Raw genomic sequence first — 15,726 nt, forward strand, 5'->3', positions numbered from 1 at the left:
GCCTCCTACTGTGGAAACAGATACTTTGAACCACTTGAATGAACTCAGAAGGCCAAAATTACAATATTCTAAGTAATTATACACATTATATTTTCACTTTTCCTAATGAGTTCTCTTCAACAATTGCAGTGCCTTGATATTATGAAGAACATCCACTCTCAGAGGGTTGAAAACACTTATGTGGGTTTATTTGATACTGAAAAGGTCACAAACAACCCTGACATATTGACCCAACTTGTTTCAGGGTATTCTCTTAGCTGGGATAAAACAGTGACCCAGGGAAGATATACTCACGTGTGTAATAAAATATAAGATCTGTCTTATTATGCTACACATATACAAAAAAGTTGACATGATTAGTACAGGTATCTGCAGTGATAGTGTTTGATTGAGCTGAAAGGAGACAATCCCAAGTCTTGAAAGGCCATAAATAATATCAATATTAAATCTACAAAAGAACAGTAGGACCTATCATTCATGTGATAATTAAATTAGAGTATATTTTGTATTTTCTATGCTAAATACAACATACATGTCAAATCACTGATGCTTGACAAGTGAAAGATAGGCCAAGTGCAGTAAAATAACAGGGGGGGGGGGGGGGGGGGGTCTTCTCTTCTTTGCATCCGAATGAAGTTCTTATATTAGGCAATAAATGTTCTGTTTGAAATAAGAACAGGAACAAACCATCTTTCTGTCCCAATACAGTACTGCATGAAAAAAAACATTATCTAGTGACAACTCAAACATTCTGCATTCTGATTATCATAAAGAGGAGGTCAACAAAAATGATCATACAACTTGCAAGTAGAGGTCATTTTGGCACACATCCAAAATTCTCTGCAACTCTATGACAGTAAAACTACATAGAACCAACTGTGCATATCAAAATATTTATACGGCACCTGACAAAAGGTGTGGAATTTACAATTAGCGGTCATGATTAAAGCTCTTTTGGCATATGAAGTATGTAAATAGAGTTCTGAGGAAAATGTCAAAAAATAAATCTGAACAGAATATAATAGTCCTTTAAAAAAAAAAAGTCAAACATATTCAGAAATCATGAGGCCAAAAAATGAAATCCTGAAATTGATCTAAAACAAATCTCTAAAAGCAACATTTTGCATCATGACCCTCATAGGAATCACTGTGAACTCATTCTTTGTGGTATTAAACTTTTAAAGCATTAAACTTGCTAATTAAATATTAAGTCTGCTGAACAAACGAGAAAATGTTTGCCCAGAACCTCTGGTCAACACCAATTACACACTGCCATGTTTATATTTGAGAATGATCAAAGTTCAAATCTTAGTTCAGGAAGCCTACTTATAATGTCTCATTTGCAATACCTTTCACTGACTTCAACATGTCCCATTTCAGATAAAATACACTTATCTGACGCAGTATAGCAGTGAGACTTGTAACATTTCACACATTCTATTTTGTAATAAAATAAAAAATAAAAAAGCACTGAAATATCAAGGTCAGTACAAACCCTTGGATTTTCAGTTGGCTACATGGATTCTTTCATTTTGCAAGAGTTTATGTTTTCTAAATGACACAGTAAACAAGAAAAATTACAGCCTCATTGCATCCCAATCTGAGTTCTCCAAACTCAAATCGACTCCTTCACCTTCATATATTTACTCACATTCACAAATGTGGACACATACAATGCTATGTATCTATAAGGACAAAACGCATAATAGTACCAAATTAACTTTCTATGAAAGACATTAAGCGGAATGGAGCTCAATTGGCATGAGATTAATTTCGTAGATATTGTTATTGCTCTTCTTTCTAAAAAAAACAACAAAAATAAATAGATTCCCTCTTAGACCGTCCATTCGTTTTATCACTGGCTTGACGTGAGTGGAATGAAAATGCTACAAATCAAAGAAAACAAAGGTCATACAAATTAGTCGATGTTCGCTTACAAAAAGGCAAAGTACTATTAACAGTTATAATTAAAGTGCTCTTTCTTTTTAGAGATTCTTCCTGATCTGCGTGGCTTGTTCTCCAATTGGCTGTCTGCTGAGGCCCACGACCGAAGTGGGTACTTGTCGGGACTTGTCTTCTGCCTGTCCATTTTTTGACGTTCCTTGTCAAATTGTCTCTGAAGCCTGAGCGCAAGCTCTCGGTCCTCTCTCTCCTGGTGAAGTCGTTGCACGTATAAGTCCACCTCTCGGCCGCAGGCCTCCGACTCATCCACCGGCTCCTCCGTCCTGGTCCTCTTCACCTGACCTTCATCTCCCTCCAGATGTTTGGTCTTCTGACTCCGTTTCTTGCCCCTCCTTGAGGTAGGTCTGTTCTGGGCACAGTTCCTAACGTTGGACTCCTTCTGCAGGTCCGGCGTGTCCAAGCCTTTTGGACTGCAGCGGCCAGATCCTGCATGTCCGTCGAGCACGGACTTCTTTTCCTCCACATCACCTGGTGTGTCTGGGCCACTCAGGCCTTGTATGTCAGGGAGCTGGCCAGAGGTGCAACCTTCTGGCTGGTTTACACGTCCATGTTCAGCTCCCGAAGGCTTCAGTCTAGATAGAGTTGCTGAATAAGAGCCGATGCTCAGCGACTCAGTGCCGGAGAGTCCTGCCTCTCCAGCACACTCATCAAATATCAGCTTGCGCTTGTTGCTAACAACACTTTTCTCCCTCGCTGCTCCAACAGATTCTGGTTGTTTACCACACGTGCACAGGCTCTCAAGTGCCCTGTCCTTCAGAGGGTCGCAGGAGCACGGCTTCCCATCAGCCCTGTCCTTCCGTGGCCTCTCCTTGGCGATGAGCTCCTTGGCGATGGGGCTGGTGATGGTCCCCTTGGAGGTGACCTTGATGTGGTTCTGTCGGTCCACCTCCACCTGCCTCCACTTCTGCAGGATGCTGGGGCTGGCCTCGTAGCTGGTGTTCTTCTGCAGGCTGCGGCTCAGGTTGCGGGGCGTGGACTTGACGATGGTGGGCTCCATCACGCGGCCGTCGGGCAGCCGCTTGGGCGGGGTGCAGGGCGAGCAGACGATGGGCTTGAAGTGGTTCAGCTCCTCGGAGATGCTGTCGTTGCTCTCGGGGCTGATGGACCTCTCGGGTTTGGACGGGGGGGCGGGGAAAGGGGTCGAGCTGGCCAGCGCGTTCCTCCAGTGGTGCCGTCGCTCTGGGAGGAGAACGGGCGCCGACAGGGAACGGCTGTTCTCCGATGACAGCAGGATCCCAGCATTGAAGCTGTGCACGATGCTTACCTAATGGACAAACGGTACGAACGGACAAACACGGACAAACACACACGCACACACACACACACACACACACTCATGAGAAGCTAAAACTATGTCAGGCACTGACAGGCAGCCACATTAGGCCCTTTCGCACTGTAGGAACTTTTTGCAGTTCCTATAACTGTTTGAGCTCCTCCTTAGGGTTATTGATAATGCTGATTCTGTTTTTTAATGGTTCCTGACACCATGAGCTTCTAGGTTGTCAATACACTTCAGTAGCTAGTACCTAAATAGCAATGCTGTCCTTTTCATCATGTAATAATTGGGATATTAATGTGTGTTAACTTATCATCTCAGAGTTCCTACTGTGTGTGAATGCAAAAAGAACTGTAGTTCTAGGGGTAGCCTCTCCAGTTAGTAGTAAGTAGAACTGTGTAAACAATTATACAATTATGTAACAATACAATTATGTAACCAAGTATTACTCTATTATAATCACTATAATCAATAAAATGATTATATTGATCCCTGTTATTTGAAGCACAGGTCAGATCCTACCTTGTCTGGCACGGGGATGTGTGGAAGCCCTCTCATTTTGCCTCTGTGTTCGTCCGTGTCAGTGCAGCTTCTGCTTCTCTTCACCAAACTGGTTGGGAGACTACAAGAACAAATGTTCCACTGAGTGACTGGGAACACAAACATACTACTGGGTATATGCACATGTCTGAAAAAAAGTCTTCATATGTCTACATGGACAGAGAAAAACCGGGAGACTCGCAGACAGACAGACACACAAGCAACAGGACACAGAGAGCCACTGTAGTACCTTCTGCTAAAGGCTGGAGAGGTTCTTGTCTTGCGGACAAAAGCCGATACATGCCTCGTCCTCCTCCCGATAGGCTCCTCGTTCTCAGAGTCTGAGAGCACTCCACACAACTGAACAACATCACAAATGACACTCTTTTGAGCTTGCCCGTGACAAAGTAACCTCTATTTAATTATGCCAAAAATGTTGCTTGTTAAAAACATTAAACACAAAAAAAAAGTCTTTAAAAACTGAGTTTAACTGTTCTGATACACCTTTAAGAATGCAATCACACATACAATAATGTCAGGTTTAGTATTTTTCTATCGCAAACTTCCAGACGCTCTGCTCCACACTAGATGAGCGGACAAGGCACGTACCGGGTCTTGGAAGGGTTTGGGCGCATTAGATTCCTCTTTTCGATGAAGAGCTGCTTTTCGCCTCTTGTCCTCCTTGTCTTCATTTGTCCCTACCTGTTTGTACAACAACAAAATAGACTGGCCATCACTGAGCAGTATACATTAGTGTGTATGGCCACTGTCAACAAATGCATTACCAACATAGCCAACAAAGACAACATTACGCTTCTGTCACCATCCCACCTTAAGCTTTTGTTTGTCATGGTCCTGTCGGAGATCTCCTGTCTTACAAATTTGCGCCAGTGATCGGAAAATCTCTGTGGATTAAGATTATCCAAAGTGAGTTCACATTTGACAAAGCGAGGGTTTCTCCAGTGTTTGACTTCACACCTATACTGCAAACCACACAAATCCTGTTTTTTAAAATTCACAAATCAAGCAATTTCATTTTTAATTGGATAGGATAAACCTGCTATGGTGCTTAATATACACTTTAAATAGGATTCAAGTAATGTGACCACTCCCACAAAACAGCACACATGTCTGGACTAGTTGTTCCTGTTGGGAATTTGTCCAGGCAAGTAACCAGGTGGAAGTACACTATAAGCTTGTGACAATTTCATGAACCCTTGTGTGGGTGATGTTATAGCTCACCAAACACTGAAAAAAAATATTCATGAGACTATTCCCCCAGCATGTTCGCTAAATAAACAAAAAAGGCTCTCTGTAGCCTACCTTCTCAAATTAACTGTTCTTCAAGCTACTTGTCACGTGACGATAATGATGTAAACAACTAATCGTTTCCAGTTGGTAAAAGATACGGAAAGTCGAATAATGTGTGGAATGTGTAATACTGACATTCGACTAAGGTTAGATTTATGCCAACACATTTGCTGACGCCATGTTACGAGGGATCAAAAACACCAACTTGCATTTTTTGATCCCCAGTAACCTGAATCACGGAAACCACTTCTTAAAAAATGACGCGCTTTTCTACTTTATTTAGAACTTCAGATAGATTCTACGTGCTATAATCGTGAAAAGAGAGACTAAATAAGTCATTTTGAATTTGCATGGATATATCTTGGCAGTTAGCTGTCAAAATAAAAGTAGCGATACCTTCACCCACGGCCTCTCCTGCTCGCTGCTCCAATCGGCGCTTGCAGTTGTCCGGATAACTCTTCCGAACCATATCCCAGAGTTCGGTGTTCACCAGGCTTTTCTCACGGGACTGTTTACGGGCCCAGCTGGACACTCGTAACCGGCAACGGGGACAGCATAAACTAAACTCCACAGTCCGCTCGAAACAATGCAGACATACAGAATGCCGACATGGCATAGTCACGGGCTCCAACAAAATATCCAAACACACCGGACACCTGACCTCCTCTATAGTTAGCACTCGTGCAGGTGTGCGAATGCAAGGTACGGTAGCGGGCCTGGTTCTTCCTCTCTGTCCTAATCCGCTGGCGGATTTGGCGGACCCCATCGCCGCCATTTTCAATGGTATCTCCCTGGCTGCCTCTAGTTTTGAAAACAATCCCCGCCCAACCAATGCATCAAGGGCAAATGACACGGGCTGCATATTCTGCTCGCAACTGCGCAAATGTACAGATCTGTACTGTATATGGATAGGCAGAGAGGGATTGTGATGTGTTTTTGACGATATACATTATTCATTGACCGCGTAAGTGCGCTTCCCTGACCTCACATTTATGTGCAGTAGGTTACTTCTAATAGGCCTATGTTATGCTATCCTTAGACAATATGTTACCGACACGTTCACAATTTTCATTAGATTTTACCTTTTTTGCAATATGAATGTTAACCACCCTTTTCACCCTTTTGCATAGTTCACAGCATAATTTATATGAAAAGTGTGAGAGAAATATAGGCTACCAATTCAAGAATGTCCATCATTTAGGGTTATCAAGGTTTGAGTTTAAGAAGGTTTGAGAAAGTGATTCTTCTCTAATCACATAACATTGAACTGTTATGATGTCGAAAAATGGTATGTTTCCCTCACAACTTTGGGTGACAAAAGTGATATTTGGTGTAACACTCAGGGTGACATAGACACGGCTCATGTGGAAAGAGTGCTTTTGTCTAAATTAGTTCTTCGATAATCCATTGATTAGGCTAATTCAACAATTTGCCCAACATTTTAGAATGGAGCTGTTCCCATCCGCATAACCAGCTCTCTATTGCTCTCTAGTGGTGGAAAAAAAGTTACTGTCTGTTCTGGTTTTATTCTCTGACCCAAAAAAGACAAGAATATTGTTGCACTCCAACTTCATTTGTCAGAAAATTAGTAATTTACATAAAACAAATGACATGATTTATGTGAAAAGCTTTAAATAAAGGGTTCCCCAAACATATGTTCTCTATTATTTTTATGTCTTGTCTAATCTATCCCTTCTCTCAGGAAAACATGCCAACATTTTCAGGTCTGTAATATCATGCAGTATTATTTCATATGTCTACACATTTATCTTGTCCCTGAATCCCAGTTCCTTGCTTGGCTGTGCTCCTTGGCTGAATACAAGAGCAAACAGCTGCCTGAGAGTCTGGCACAGACTGAATCCATAAGGTCTTCCTGTATTAATCTACTAGACATGCAGTACAGACTGTGCTGCAGAAACTACACACCATAGTCAAATTTCTATTACCCTTTAATAGCATGATGCAAGGATAGAAATATACATTCAGCTAAAATATCTGCAACGTAGTTATTGCAAAGTCGTGCATGCAACTCACTTGCAAACTTCAGGCACCATCATCCAGAAGCATACAGTATTTCGCTGAAATAAATTGAAACTCAAAACATTATAGTTCACCATAGTTCCATCCAGGCTGATCATGAAATTGAGAGACCTGAACATCAGTCCCTCTCTGTGCAGTTGGATCCTTGACTTCCTGACTGACAGGACACAGGCGGTATACCATCATCTCCTCCACTGGTGCACCGCAGGGATGTGTGTTAAGCCCCCTGCTGTACTCGTTGTACACTCATGACTGTATGGCAACTCACACCTCAAACACCATTAATAAGTTTGCTGATGACACCACCCTAATAGGCTGTGTCACGAGTGATGATGAGTCTGCTTACAGAGCAGAGGTGGCAACCCTGACATCCTGGTGCCAAGACAACAACCTGCTGCTCAACGTCAGCAAAACCAAGGAGTTGATTCTGGACTGCAGGAAGAGCACACACCCAGCAGGAGAGTCAGCTGCTTCAGATTCCTTGGAATTAACATCAGTGAGGATCTGAGCTGGTCACGGTATGGTCACAAAGTCAGCAAGACAGCGACTCTTCTTTCTTTGGCGGGTGAGGAAGTTTGGTATGGACGATGAAATACTGAACATCTACCGCTGTACCATTGAGAGCATCCTGACCGGCAACATTACAGCATGGTATGGTAACAGCACCGCTCATGATCGCAAAGCTCTGCATAGGGTGGTCAGGTCAGCGCAGCGCATCACAAGGACTGAGTTACCAACTATCCAGGACTATCCTTTACAGCCAGTGCTGCAGGAGAAAGGCTAAGAGAATCCTCACTGACCCCAGTCATCCCAGCCACAGTGTCTTCACCCTCCTACCATCTGGTAGAAGGTACAAGAGTATGCAGACTTACTAGCAGATACAGAGACAGTTTCTATCCACAAGCCAGGATGCTGAACTGTAATTCTCTTCCCCATAGCTAATCAACCTCAAACCTCAGAACTCCCACCCAAACACAACAACATACCCCCTCCCCTCACACACCATTTCATCATTCCCTTTTTCATCACCACCTCCCACACACACAGACATACACACACAAAATACACCTTCTTAATTACTGCTTTTAATTTACTCTTTTAAGTTGAACTGGCTCTTGAGCTTAAGAATTTAATTACTTATAATTCATTTTATAAGTATATGACAATAAAACAACTTGAACAACTTGAATGTGAACTTGAATTATAGTTTGCTTTTATTGTTGCATTTGTTACTTATTACATTTGTTATTTTTTTTAAAAGGAGAATTTTGTAACTGTAAAGCTCAATCGTGCATTCACAGTACACTCTTTTGTCACAGTTTCGGGGATTTTTTTTTCTTTAAAGAAGAGGTAGTTAAAAAGAAAATATATTTAAAATGAGTTTACTCCTGCAGCCCCGCATGCCTGGGTCATCAGTAAGGAACTAATCCATCAGTGGAGGGGACATGTGTACAGGAAGGCCTGCTGACACTGGCGCATGTGCCGATCGGGTCCCCTTGGTATATTGGAATCACAAGAGTATTCAAAATGAAGCGAGACTACTAACTGAGAGTATGTGACTCTCCATGTTGTTTAAATATGTGAGAGGCAGCATCTGCAAAGAAAACAAAATAAATATATAAGGTCTCTGAATAACAAGGATGGTATTTGAACTGTACAGTTTATGGAGTATAAAATCAGAAACTTGCAAACACTTGTGACCAAGAAATATTCCACGGTGCATGCTATACTGGTCCTTCAGAGACAAACCTTGCATTTGCACATGCAAGTACAAGTACACTTACATAAATCCAGCACCTCCGCACTTGAAGATTGCAAATGGGAATTCTGCAGGGAGGCAGAAGCGTCTGCAGACGCCTTTGTAGTCGGTGCAGCCCCAGGGAAATGCAACAGCGGCATTGGCATCATCTACAACCAGAAAGGTAACGCGGCTTCGCAAATCAGAATATTTAAGGGCTACGGATGGTAATCTGTTTTTAACTTAATGTTTTTTTTTAGTTATGTTACTATAGTTTAATTTTTCATCTGCCTGCTTATTAATATAAATTAAAACTTGACGTTCTCGTTCATGTTGGCCTCCTGGACCCCTCTTGCTAGTAACTGTCATCCTAAATCTCATTTATAAGTATAAAATCTCTCAGCAAAGTAAGAACACATCAAGTAGCTCTTGATACAACTGTCAGCAAAAAACAGCAATTCACAGATTAGAACTGTACCAAATGGCCATTGCTAAAATTACCCAACCACATACACACACACAGGAAAAAACATATAGGCATTTTAAACTTGCATTATAATGTTGAGTTATAATCTATTGAATTCACTGCTTAAATATTCAAAGGCAAATCTTAAACTCACATGTGATGGACAGGAGCACTACAAGTGCCAGAAGCATGAAGCGTTGATAGATCATGGTGTCAGCTTGCCTCAAAAATGTTTGCAACACTCCAGGACCCTTGAACAGCTTCAAGTGTGGTCGTGCAAATGAGTGTGAGTGGCCGAGGGATGTTACCGCGTCCGTCACAGTCACACCCTTGTGCTTCAAATAAGACCCTTTAATTCAGAGATGAGATTATAAGCAACAGGCTCAAATGAATGGGCCATATTGTATCTACACGAACTGAGTGCTTCTCATTAACTTGGTCGTCATCCAAGATTCCCTTACTCTGAGTTTTCCCCTATACGACTGCCTCAGTAAGGGGTCAAGAAAATTGGTTTCACCTGATCAGAGACACATGTCTCATAGCATAACCCCCAAGAGCACAAACTTAAGCCATTAATATTGGAATTCCACGTCTAACTTAATCTTAAATACAAGATTAGTGAAAATGTTGTTCGTAAGGTAGGTTATACTGTAAGTCGATAGAGAAAAAAAAAAGTCGAGATATGGTTTCATTTGAGAAGGTTTGGTTTATTTGTGTCCCACAGCGCTATATACCAGTACAGCATCTCATATCACGAAGGAGCTGGGTGCTTTTGGGTGAGATGAGCCAGACCATTGGTATAGTGGAATCACAAGAGTGATGTGAATGGTGGGGAGGGGTACCTGGGTGACCCCTATCTAGTACACATGTGCAACACAGCATCTGGAAAGAGAACAAAATAAGGAAATTGTCAGGTATTTTGCCTTTGTTTTTTTTAACAAACAAATAAAGCTCCCCCAATCCAACAATCATAATTTGAATTGACTTAGTGGACTGAATTGAGCTATTTTCTCAAAATTTTAAAATGACCACTAACATTGCTGCGTTGTGAAATAAAGTATCTTATGTTATGATAGTCCATTGGTATTGACCCATATTAGAGACAGTAATATGTTTTTTGTTGTTGTTGTTGTTCTATAGTGCACCATTCATTGTCCATGGGCAAAATTGATTGGAAAACCAGGTTAAGATTCAAGATTTGCATTTTTGCATTTTAATCAAACTTACACAGATCCTTTGGTGCAGCCGAAAGGCCCGAAAGGGAGCTCAGCGGCCAGACACACGGGTCTGCAGGTCCCGCTGTAGTTGGAACAGCCCCATGGCAGCGCCACCGCGGCGCTCACTCCATCTGTCCAATAAGTTCAGAAGAACAAAATAATGAACGCCACATTTTCTGTTGAGTCTAAAGCACCAGGTGACATAGACAGATCATGGTAATTTTTCAGTCTACTGAATCTACTGACAATTAAGTGAAGTTTAAACTTGATCTCTTGTTTTTGCACTTAATTGTCTATTCTCTTTAGTATAATATAGTAATTTTGATGTCTGTCTATTGTTGTACTAATTGTCTCTATAGAGAAAAGTCAAGACAAGGCATCGTTCATGTTCAATGCAAAACTTAAAAGTAATGATCAGTCAAAATCATCTCTTTAACCTAAATTGACTCCACTTATCCAGGCCTATACAAACAACAACCTAACATTAGCTAAAGAACTAATAAGAAAAAAATCAAACTCACATGCGATAGATAAGAACAGCAGAGCTGCCAAGAACAAAAAGCGTTGATAGATCATGGTGTTGTCTCTCCTCAAGTATTAGTCCACAATAGTCCTGGACCTTTGAACAGATGTAAGTGTAGTCGTGAAAATGCGTACAGGAGGAGGAGGAACAGAACAAGGGGAAGACTTAGTCACACCCTTGCGCTCCAAAATAATAACATTCACAAATGTAATTACGAGTAAGAGACTATGGTGAATAGAGTACATTGTATTCAAATCAACTAGGTCTACATGCCTTTCATTAGCTGGGCTATGATCCAGGCCTCTTTCCTTATCAGATGACTGCTTCAGGGAAGAGGCAAGAATATTAGATTCACCTGATCTTCTAAGTACGTCTCACAAACAAAACTGGGCCCATTCATTTGAGAATCTCAGTGCAGGCTGGAAGGCAGGTCTACTGAGAACCTATATAGGTTATTAGTTTCTACAGTATCTACAAATCCTTATGTACGGGACATGTGTAGGCCATGTGTATATGTGTCAATAGTTTGTGGTTTTATTATTTTATTTACACATTTCTTTTAGTGAAACTGCAAAGTCAAAGAGGCCTACCAAGTGGATTCTTCAAGCTCTCTTGAAATGCTGTTATAGATTGATAAACTGCTCTCTTTCCCTACTCAAATATGTTTTTTTACAAGTTATCAAAATTATATTCTGTTCTTGGTAGTTTCATAAATTATCATGCTTTATGATGGCTGCGCGTGAACTAACATTTAGGCCTATCGCTGTTGTTTTGGGGAGGTCCGTGTACTGAAAGTTCACCTCCACTACAGTAGGTGGCAGTGATCAGAGATACTGTCATATAAATACGGAAGCGAAGAGGAAGACAGCAATGGCGGCCTCCTGTAAATCAGAGTGGTCACAGAGACTGTTGGCGAAATAACATATATCTGTCCTTGTGACTCGAGACTCTTTCTTACGCAACTTTGCTAAATATGACTGAATGTCTCATACATTTTGCATGTCTGACAATGTCAGTTTTGTGACTTTTATTACGCTGAATTAACTTGACGACTGCTAAGCGACTCATTGACATCCTCAGGCAAATCAGGTTAGGCTGCTTTACTAACTTCCACAGTGACCGATATCAAAGCTGGTGCTTATTTAGTTTCGATGTTATTCTGTGGAAGGCAAATTAAATGTATGTGCTACTGTTATCTTTGTTAGCCATGACAACTGCACAGCTCAAAGTCCATAGTAGCCTACTTGCAACCTACATTGTATGCATTGTGTAGCTTGTATGATCATATAACCATACCCTGTACAGGCCATACACCTTGCTTTTTTCTAATCCATTTTCATATCCTAGTTTCTTTTTTAAATAAGTCAAACTCTGTGTATATTACTTTTTTCAGAATGACACTAGGAAAGACTGCAGTTCGGGTGGTGAACTTGGGTCGTATTTCCTATGGACAGGCACTGCAGGTGCAACAAAAGCATGTCCGGCAGCATCTGGACAAAACATCAGATGTCCCAAACACTTTACTCCTGTGTGAGCATCACCCAGTGTACACGATCGGCATCAGACAAGCACCATACCCGCCTGAAGAGGAGGAGAGACTGAAAGGTCTGGGGGCAGAATTCTTCCGCACTAACCGGGGAGGCCTCATCACTTTCCATGGACCCGGTCAGTTGGTTTGTTACCCGATCCTCAACCTCGGCTGCTTTAAGAAGAGTGTGAGGTGGTATGTGTGCGAACTGGAAAAGACTGTGATTGGACTCTGTGGCAAATTTGGGTTAAAAGCGGCAACATCTCCAGACACAGGTGTCTGGGTCGGGGACAACAAAATATGTGCAATAGGTGAGTTGACCTAACAGAAAGAAAGACAAGGATGTATAGGGTGTAAGGATGTAGGACGATTGCTTGACCCTTGCGTACAATAGATGCCTGTGTGTCTCTTACTTATTACTACTTATTAATTTGGCTGATGCCTTTATCCAAAGCGACAATTTTTACAAGGGCCAGTTTGTCCAGAGCAACTCAGGGTCAAGTGCCTTTCTCAAGGGCACAACGGTGGCAGCTGGGAATCGAAGCTGCAGCTCGTCCAGCTCCTTAGTCTCTGCACCCCCACCGCCCATTCATGCCTGAGCAGTTTGAACTAGATCCGCCCATTCAGACATGTCTGAGCAGTTTGAACTAGATCCGCCCATTCAGACATGCCTAAGCAGTTTGAACTGTTTTCAAATCACTGTCAGCTTGTAAAATGTTTTGGCCTCTAGTATGTTTTTTGTAATTTTGTCATTTGATCCCCTTTATATTAATCATAATTTCCCAATTCTCCCTTTATTTCCCAATTCTTCCTTTTATATTAAGCATCATTATTTCCCAAATCTCCCTTTATTTCCCAATTCTTCCTTTTATATTAAGCATCATTATTTCCCAATTCTTCCTTTTATATTAAGCATCATTATTTCCCAATTCTTCCTTTTATATTAAGCATCATTTTGATTATTACATTAAACTCCGCTTTTGTTTGTGGAATACCGTTATGTCGATTATGCCTTCATACCTATGTGCTCCGTTTGTTTCTCTTTGCAGGGATTCACTGTGGCAGGTACATAACGTCTCATGGCATAGCACTGAACTGCAACACTGAGATGAACTGGTTTGACAACATAGTGCCGTGTGGGATCGTGGGGAAAGGGGTCACCTCCCTCAGTTTGGAGCTGAGCCGGGATGTCACTGCTGCAGAGGCCACCCCGTACCTCCTAGAAAGCTTCAGCGAGAGGTTCAACTGCCATGTGCTTCCTGAGAGAGAGGTTTTGTAGACGTGCAGTATAGCCCATGACTGTTCATAACCATGGAACATTTTTATTCAAATGCAATGCTTTGACTGCTTTTTGCCTGAACTATTAGGGTTGCAACAATTAATCGATTAGTTGTCAACTATTAAATTAATCACCAACTTTTTTGGTAATCGTTTATTGATTTGGGTCATTCTTTTTTTAAGGGAAACCATCCCAGAATTCTTTGATTTTACCTCCGTAAACATATTTCCTTGATTTACTTAGTTCCATTGTTAAAACATTGTGATGCCATACCATGAGTTTTTTTTTTGTGTTCCACTGCAAATGTGCCATATTATATAGGGAGTGAGAAACGAACTGAACTTCATCTCAGGTGAAGTCTAATGAATAAGTGCTTTAAGATGGACGGGTGGTAGATGCAGCTCTCGCAGGGCCACATGTTGATTGCTGTTAACATAATCATCTGATTCCCCCTATCTTTCCTCAGATGTCATTGATTAATTAATCTCACATAATCAGGCAAGCAAAGTATCCCTCCAGAAAAACCCTCCAGTTTGTTGTCTTGCCTAACATACGGAAATAATGAGAAATACAAAAGATTTGTTTTTGTAAAACAGTATTGTATTGTTAATACCACAATGGTATTTTGTTCAGATGAGTAATGAACAAACAACAGTAAAACACCTGCTGCACCTGTATCTGTGAATTTTGTTCGATGTGGGCAAAAAAGGGTTTGCTGTCCGTTCACCAGTGTTCGTTATGATGTGCCATGATGAGTTATGGTAAATTTGATTGTTATGACACGCTAGTTTAAAATGTGGTTTTGTGTGTTAGGGTTGGATAAGATGTCCAATAATGTTTATACCTCAATTACAATTCACAGTTCACAATTCCCATAATTATTAAGTATGAAGTTAGATATTTCATAGTAATAAGAGACAGAAAGTGTGTTTCATTAGTAGTTCATTAGAAAAATCCTTCACACACATATATTGGGTGCAAAGTCAAAGATAATTCATTAATTCATAGTAATTCAAAGATAATTCATTAATTCATAGTAATTCATTTCGAGAGACATATCAGTGATGAAGCACTTCTGACCACCAACCTTTTTTCTATAATTTATCATCCACAGCGTTTATGATTTATTAATGGTTAATAATTAATGAATGCATTAAATAATGCTGATGGATAAAAACATTTATGTGATGCCTCTTTAATATGACTCGAAATTAAATAAAATAAAAGTAAAAGAATAAGGTTATGGCCAAAACTGTTGATGCTTGCGGTTCCTGAGGTGGAAGGGAACAGAAAATTCCTGTATTCCCCATTATGTTGATATAGGCGTCCGTAAGACAGTAGCATATGAAACACCGAGGCTGTGTGTGTGTGTGTGCATTGGGCACACTCAAAGCCACGTAAACCCCCTCTTTATTATTTGCAGTGAAATGGGTTCATTCGGGTCAGAGCTTTACTGCCTTCTCAAAATTCACCACCTCCCTCTCTCTCGCCTGTCTCACCCGGAGACGAAGGAGATGGGCTTCTTTTTTTCTTTTAATAACTCCTGCCGCTCTCGCTAAAGACGCCTGTTATGTAAACAAGATTAATTCGCTGCAGGCTCCTCTGAGTGCTCGGGCTGTGATTTATCGGCCAGATTTGTATCAGACGCCCACCTTGGCGCGAAGTAAACAGTCGGTTGAGCTCAGTGGGGTTTTAGATGAAATCCGCCCCGTCCTCCCGGGCGCTCGGAAGGGATGTGACACTGCAGCATCACAATAAACAGCCTGCCCGCTTGGAGCCGACGTTATACATCAAAGTAGAGGATCCGAGTCGACCTCTGGAAATAGTTTCCCTGGGATGTCTTATC

At 41.3% G+C, this 15,726-nt stretch overlaps 2 protein-coding genes and 1 long non-coding RNA gene across 3 annotated transcripts; 1 reads left to right on the forward strand and 2 right to left on the reverse strand.

Moving 5' to 3' along the window:
- Positions 1–161: 161 nt before the first annotated feature.
- On the reverse strand, positions 162–5,957 carry rnf169 (ring finger protein 169). The gene is made up of 6 exons (XM_042063657.1): positions 5,486–5,957; positions 4,610–4,683; positions 4,388–4,480; positions 4,029–4,138; positions 3,761–3,860; positions 162–3,226 (listed from the first exon to the last, which is right to left on the reverse strand). Exons 1-6 carry the CDS (start codon positions 5,949–5,951, stop codon positions 1,955–1,957), a joined length of 2,115 nt encoding a protein of 704 aa, XP_041919591.1. The 5' UTR covers positions 5,952–5,957; the 3' UTR covers positions 162–1,954.
- Positions 5,958–8,461: 2,504 nt separating this feature from the next.
- LOC121683831 lies at positions 8,462–9,618 on the reverse strand. Its single transcript, XR_006022921.1, has 3 exons — positions 9,488–9,618; positions 8,914–9,037; positions 8,462–8,723 (listed from the first exon to the last, which is right to left on the reverse strand). It is a non-coding gene; the product is annotated as an uncharacterized LOC121683831 (long non-coding RNA).
- Positions 9,619–11,936: 2,318 nt separating this feature from the next.
- lipt2 (lipoyl(octanoyl) transferase 2) lies at positions 11,937–15,060 on the forward strand. The gene is made up of 3 exons (XM_042063667.1): positions 11,937–12,162; positions 12,467–12,912; positions 13,651–15,060. The coding sequence occupies exons 2-3, from the start codon at positions 12,468–12,470 to the stop codon at positions 13,878–13,880; spliced, it is 675 nt and encodes a 224-aa protein (XP_041919601.1). The 5' UTR covers positions 11,937–12,162; position 12,467; the 3' UTR covers positions 13,881–15,060.
- Positions 15,061–15,726: the final 666 nt, after the last annotated feature.

The sequence above is a fragment of the Alosa sapidissima genome, chromosome 15, assembly GCF_018492685.1.
Source record: "Alosa sapidissima isolate fAloSap1 chromosome 15, fAloSap1.pri, whole genome shotgun sequence".
Classification (NCBI taxonomy): domain Eukaryota; kingdom Metazoa; phylum Chordata; class Actinopteri; order Clupeiformes; family Clupeidae; genus Alosa; species Alosa sapidissima.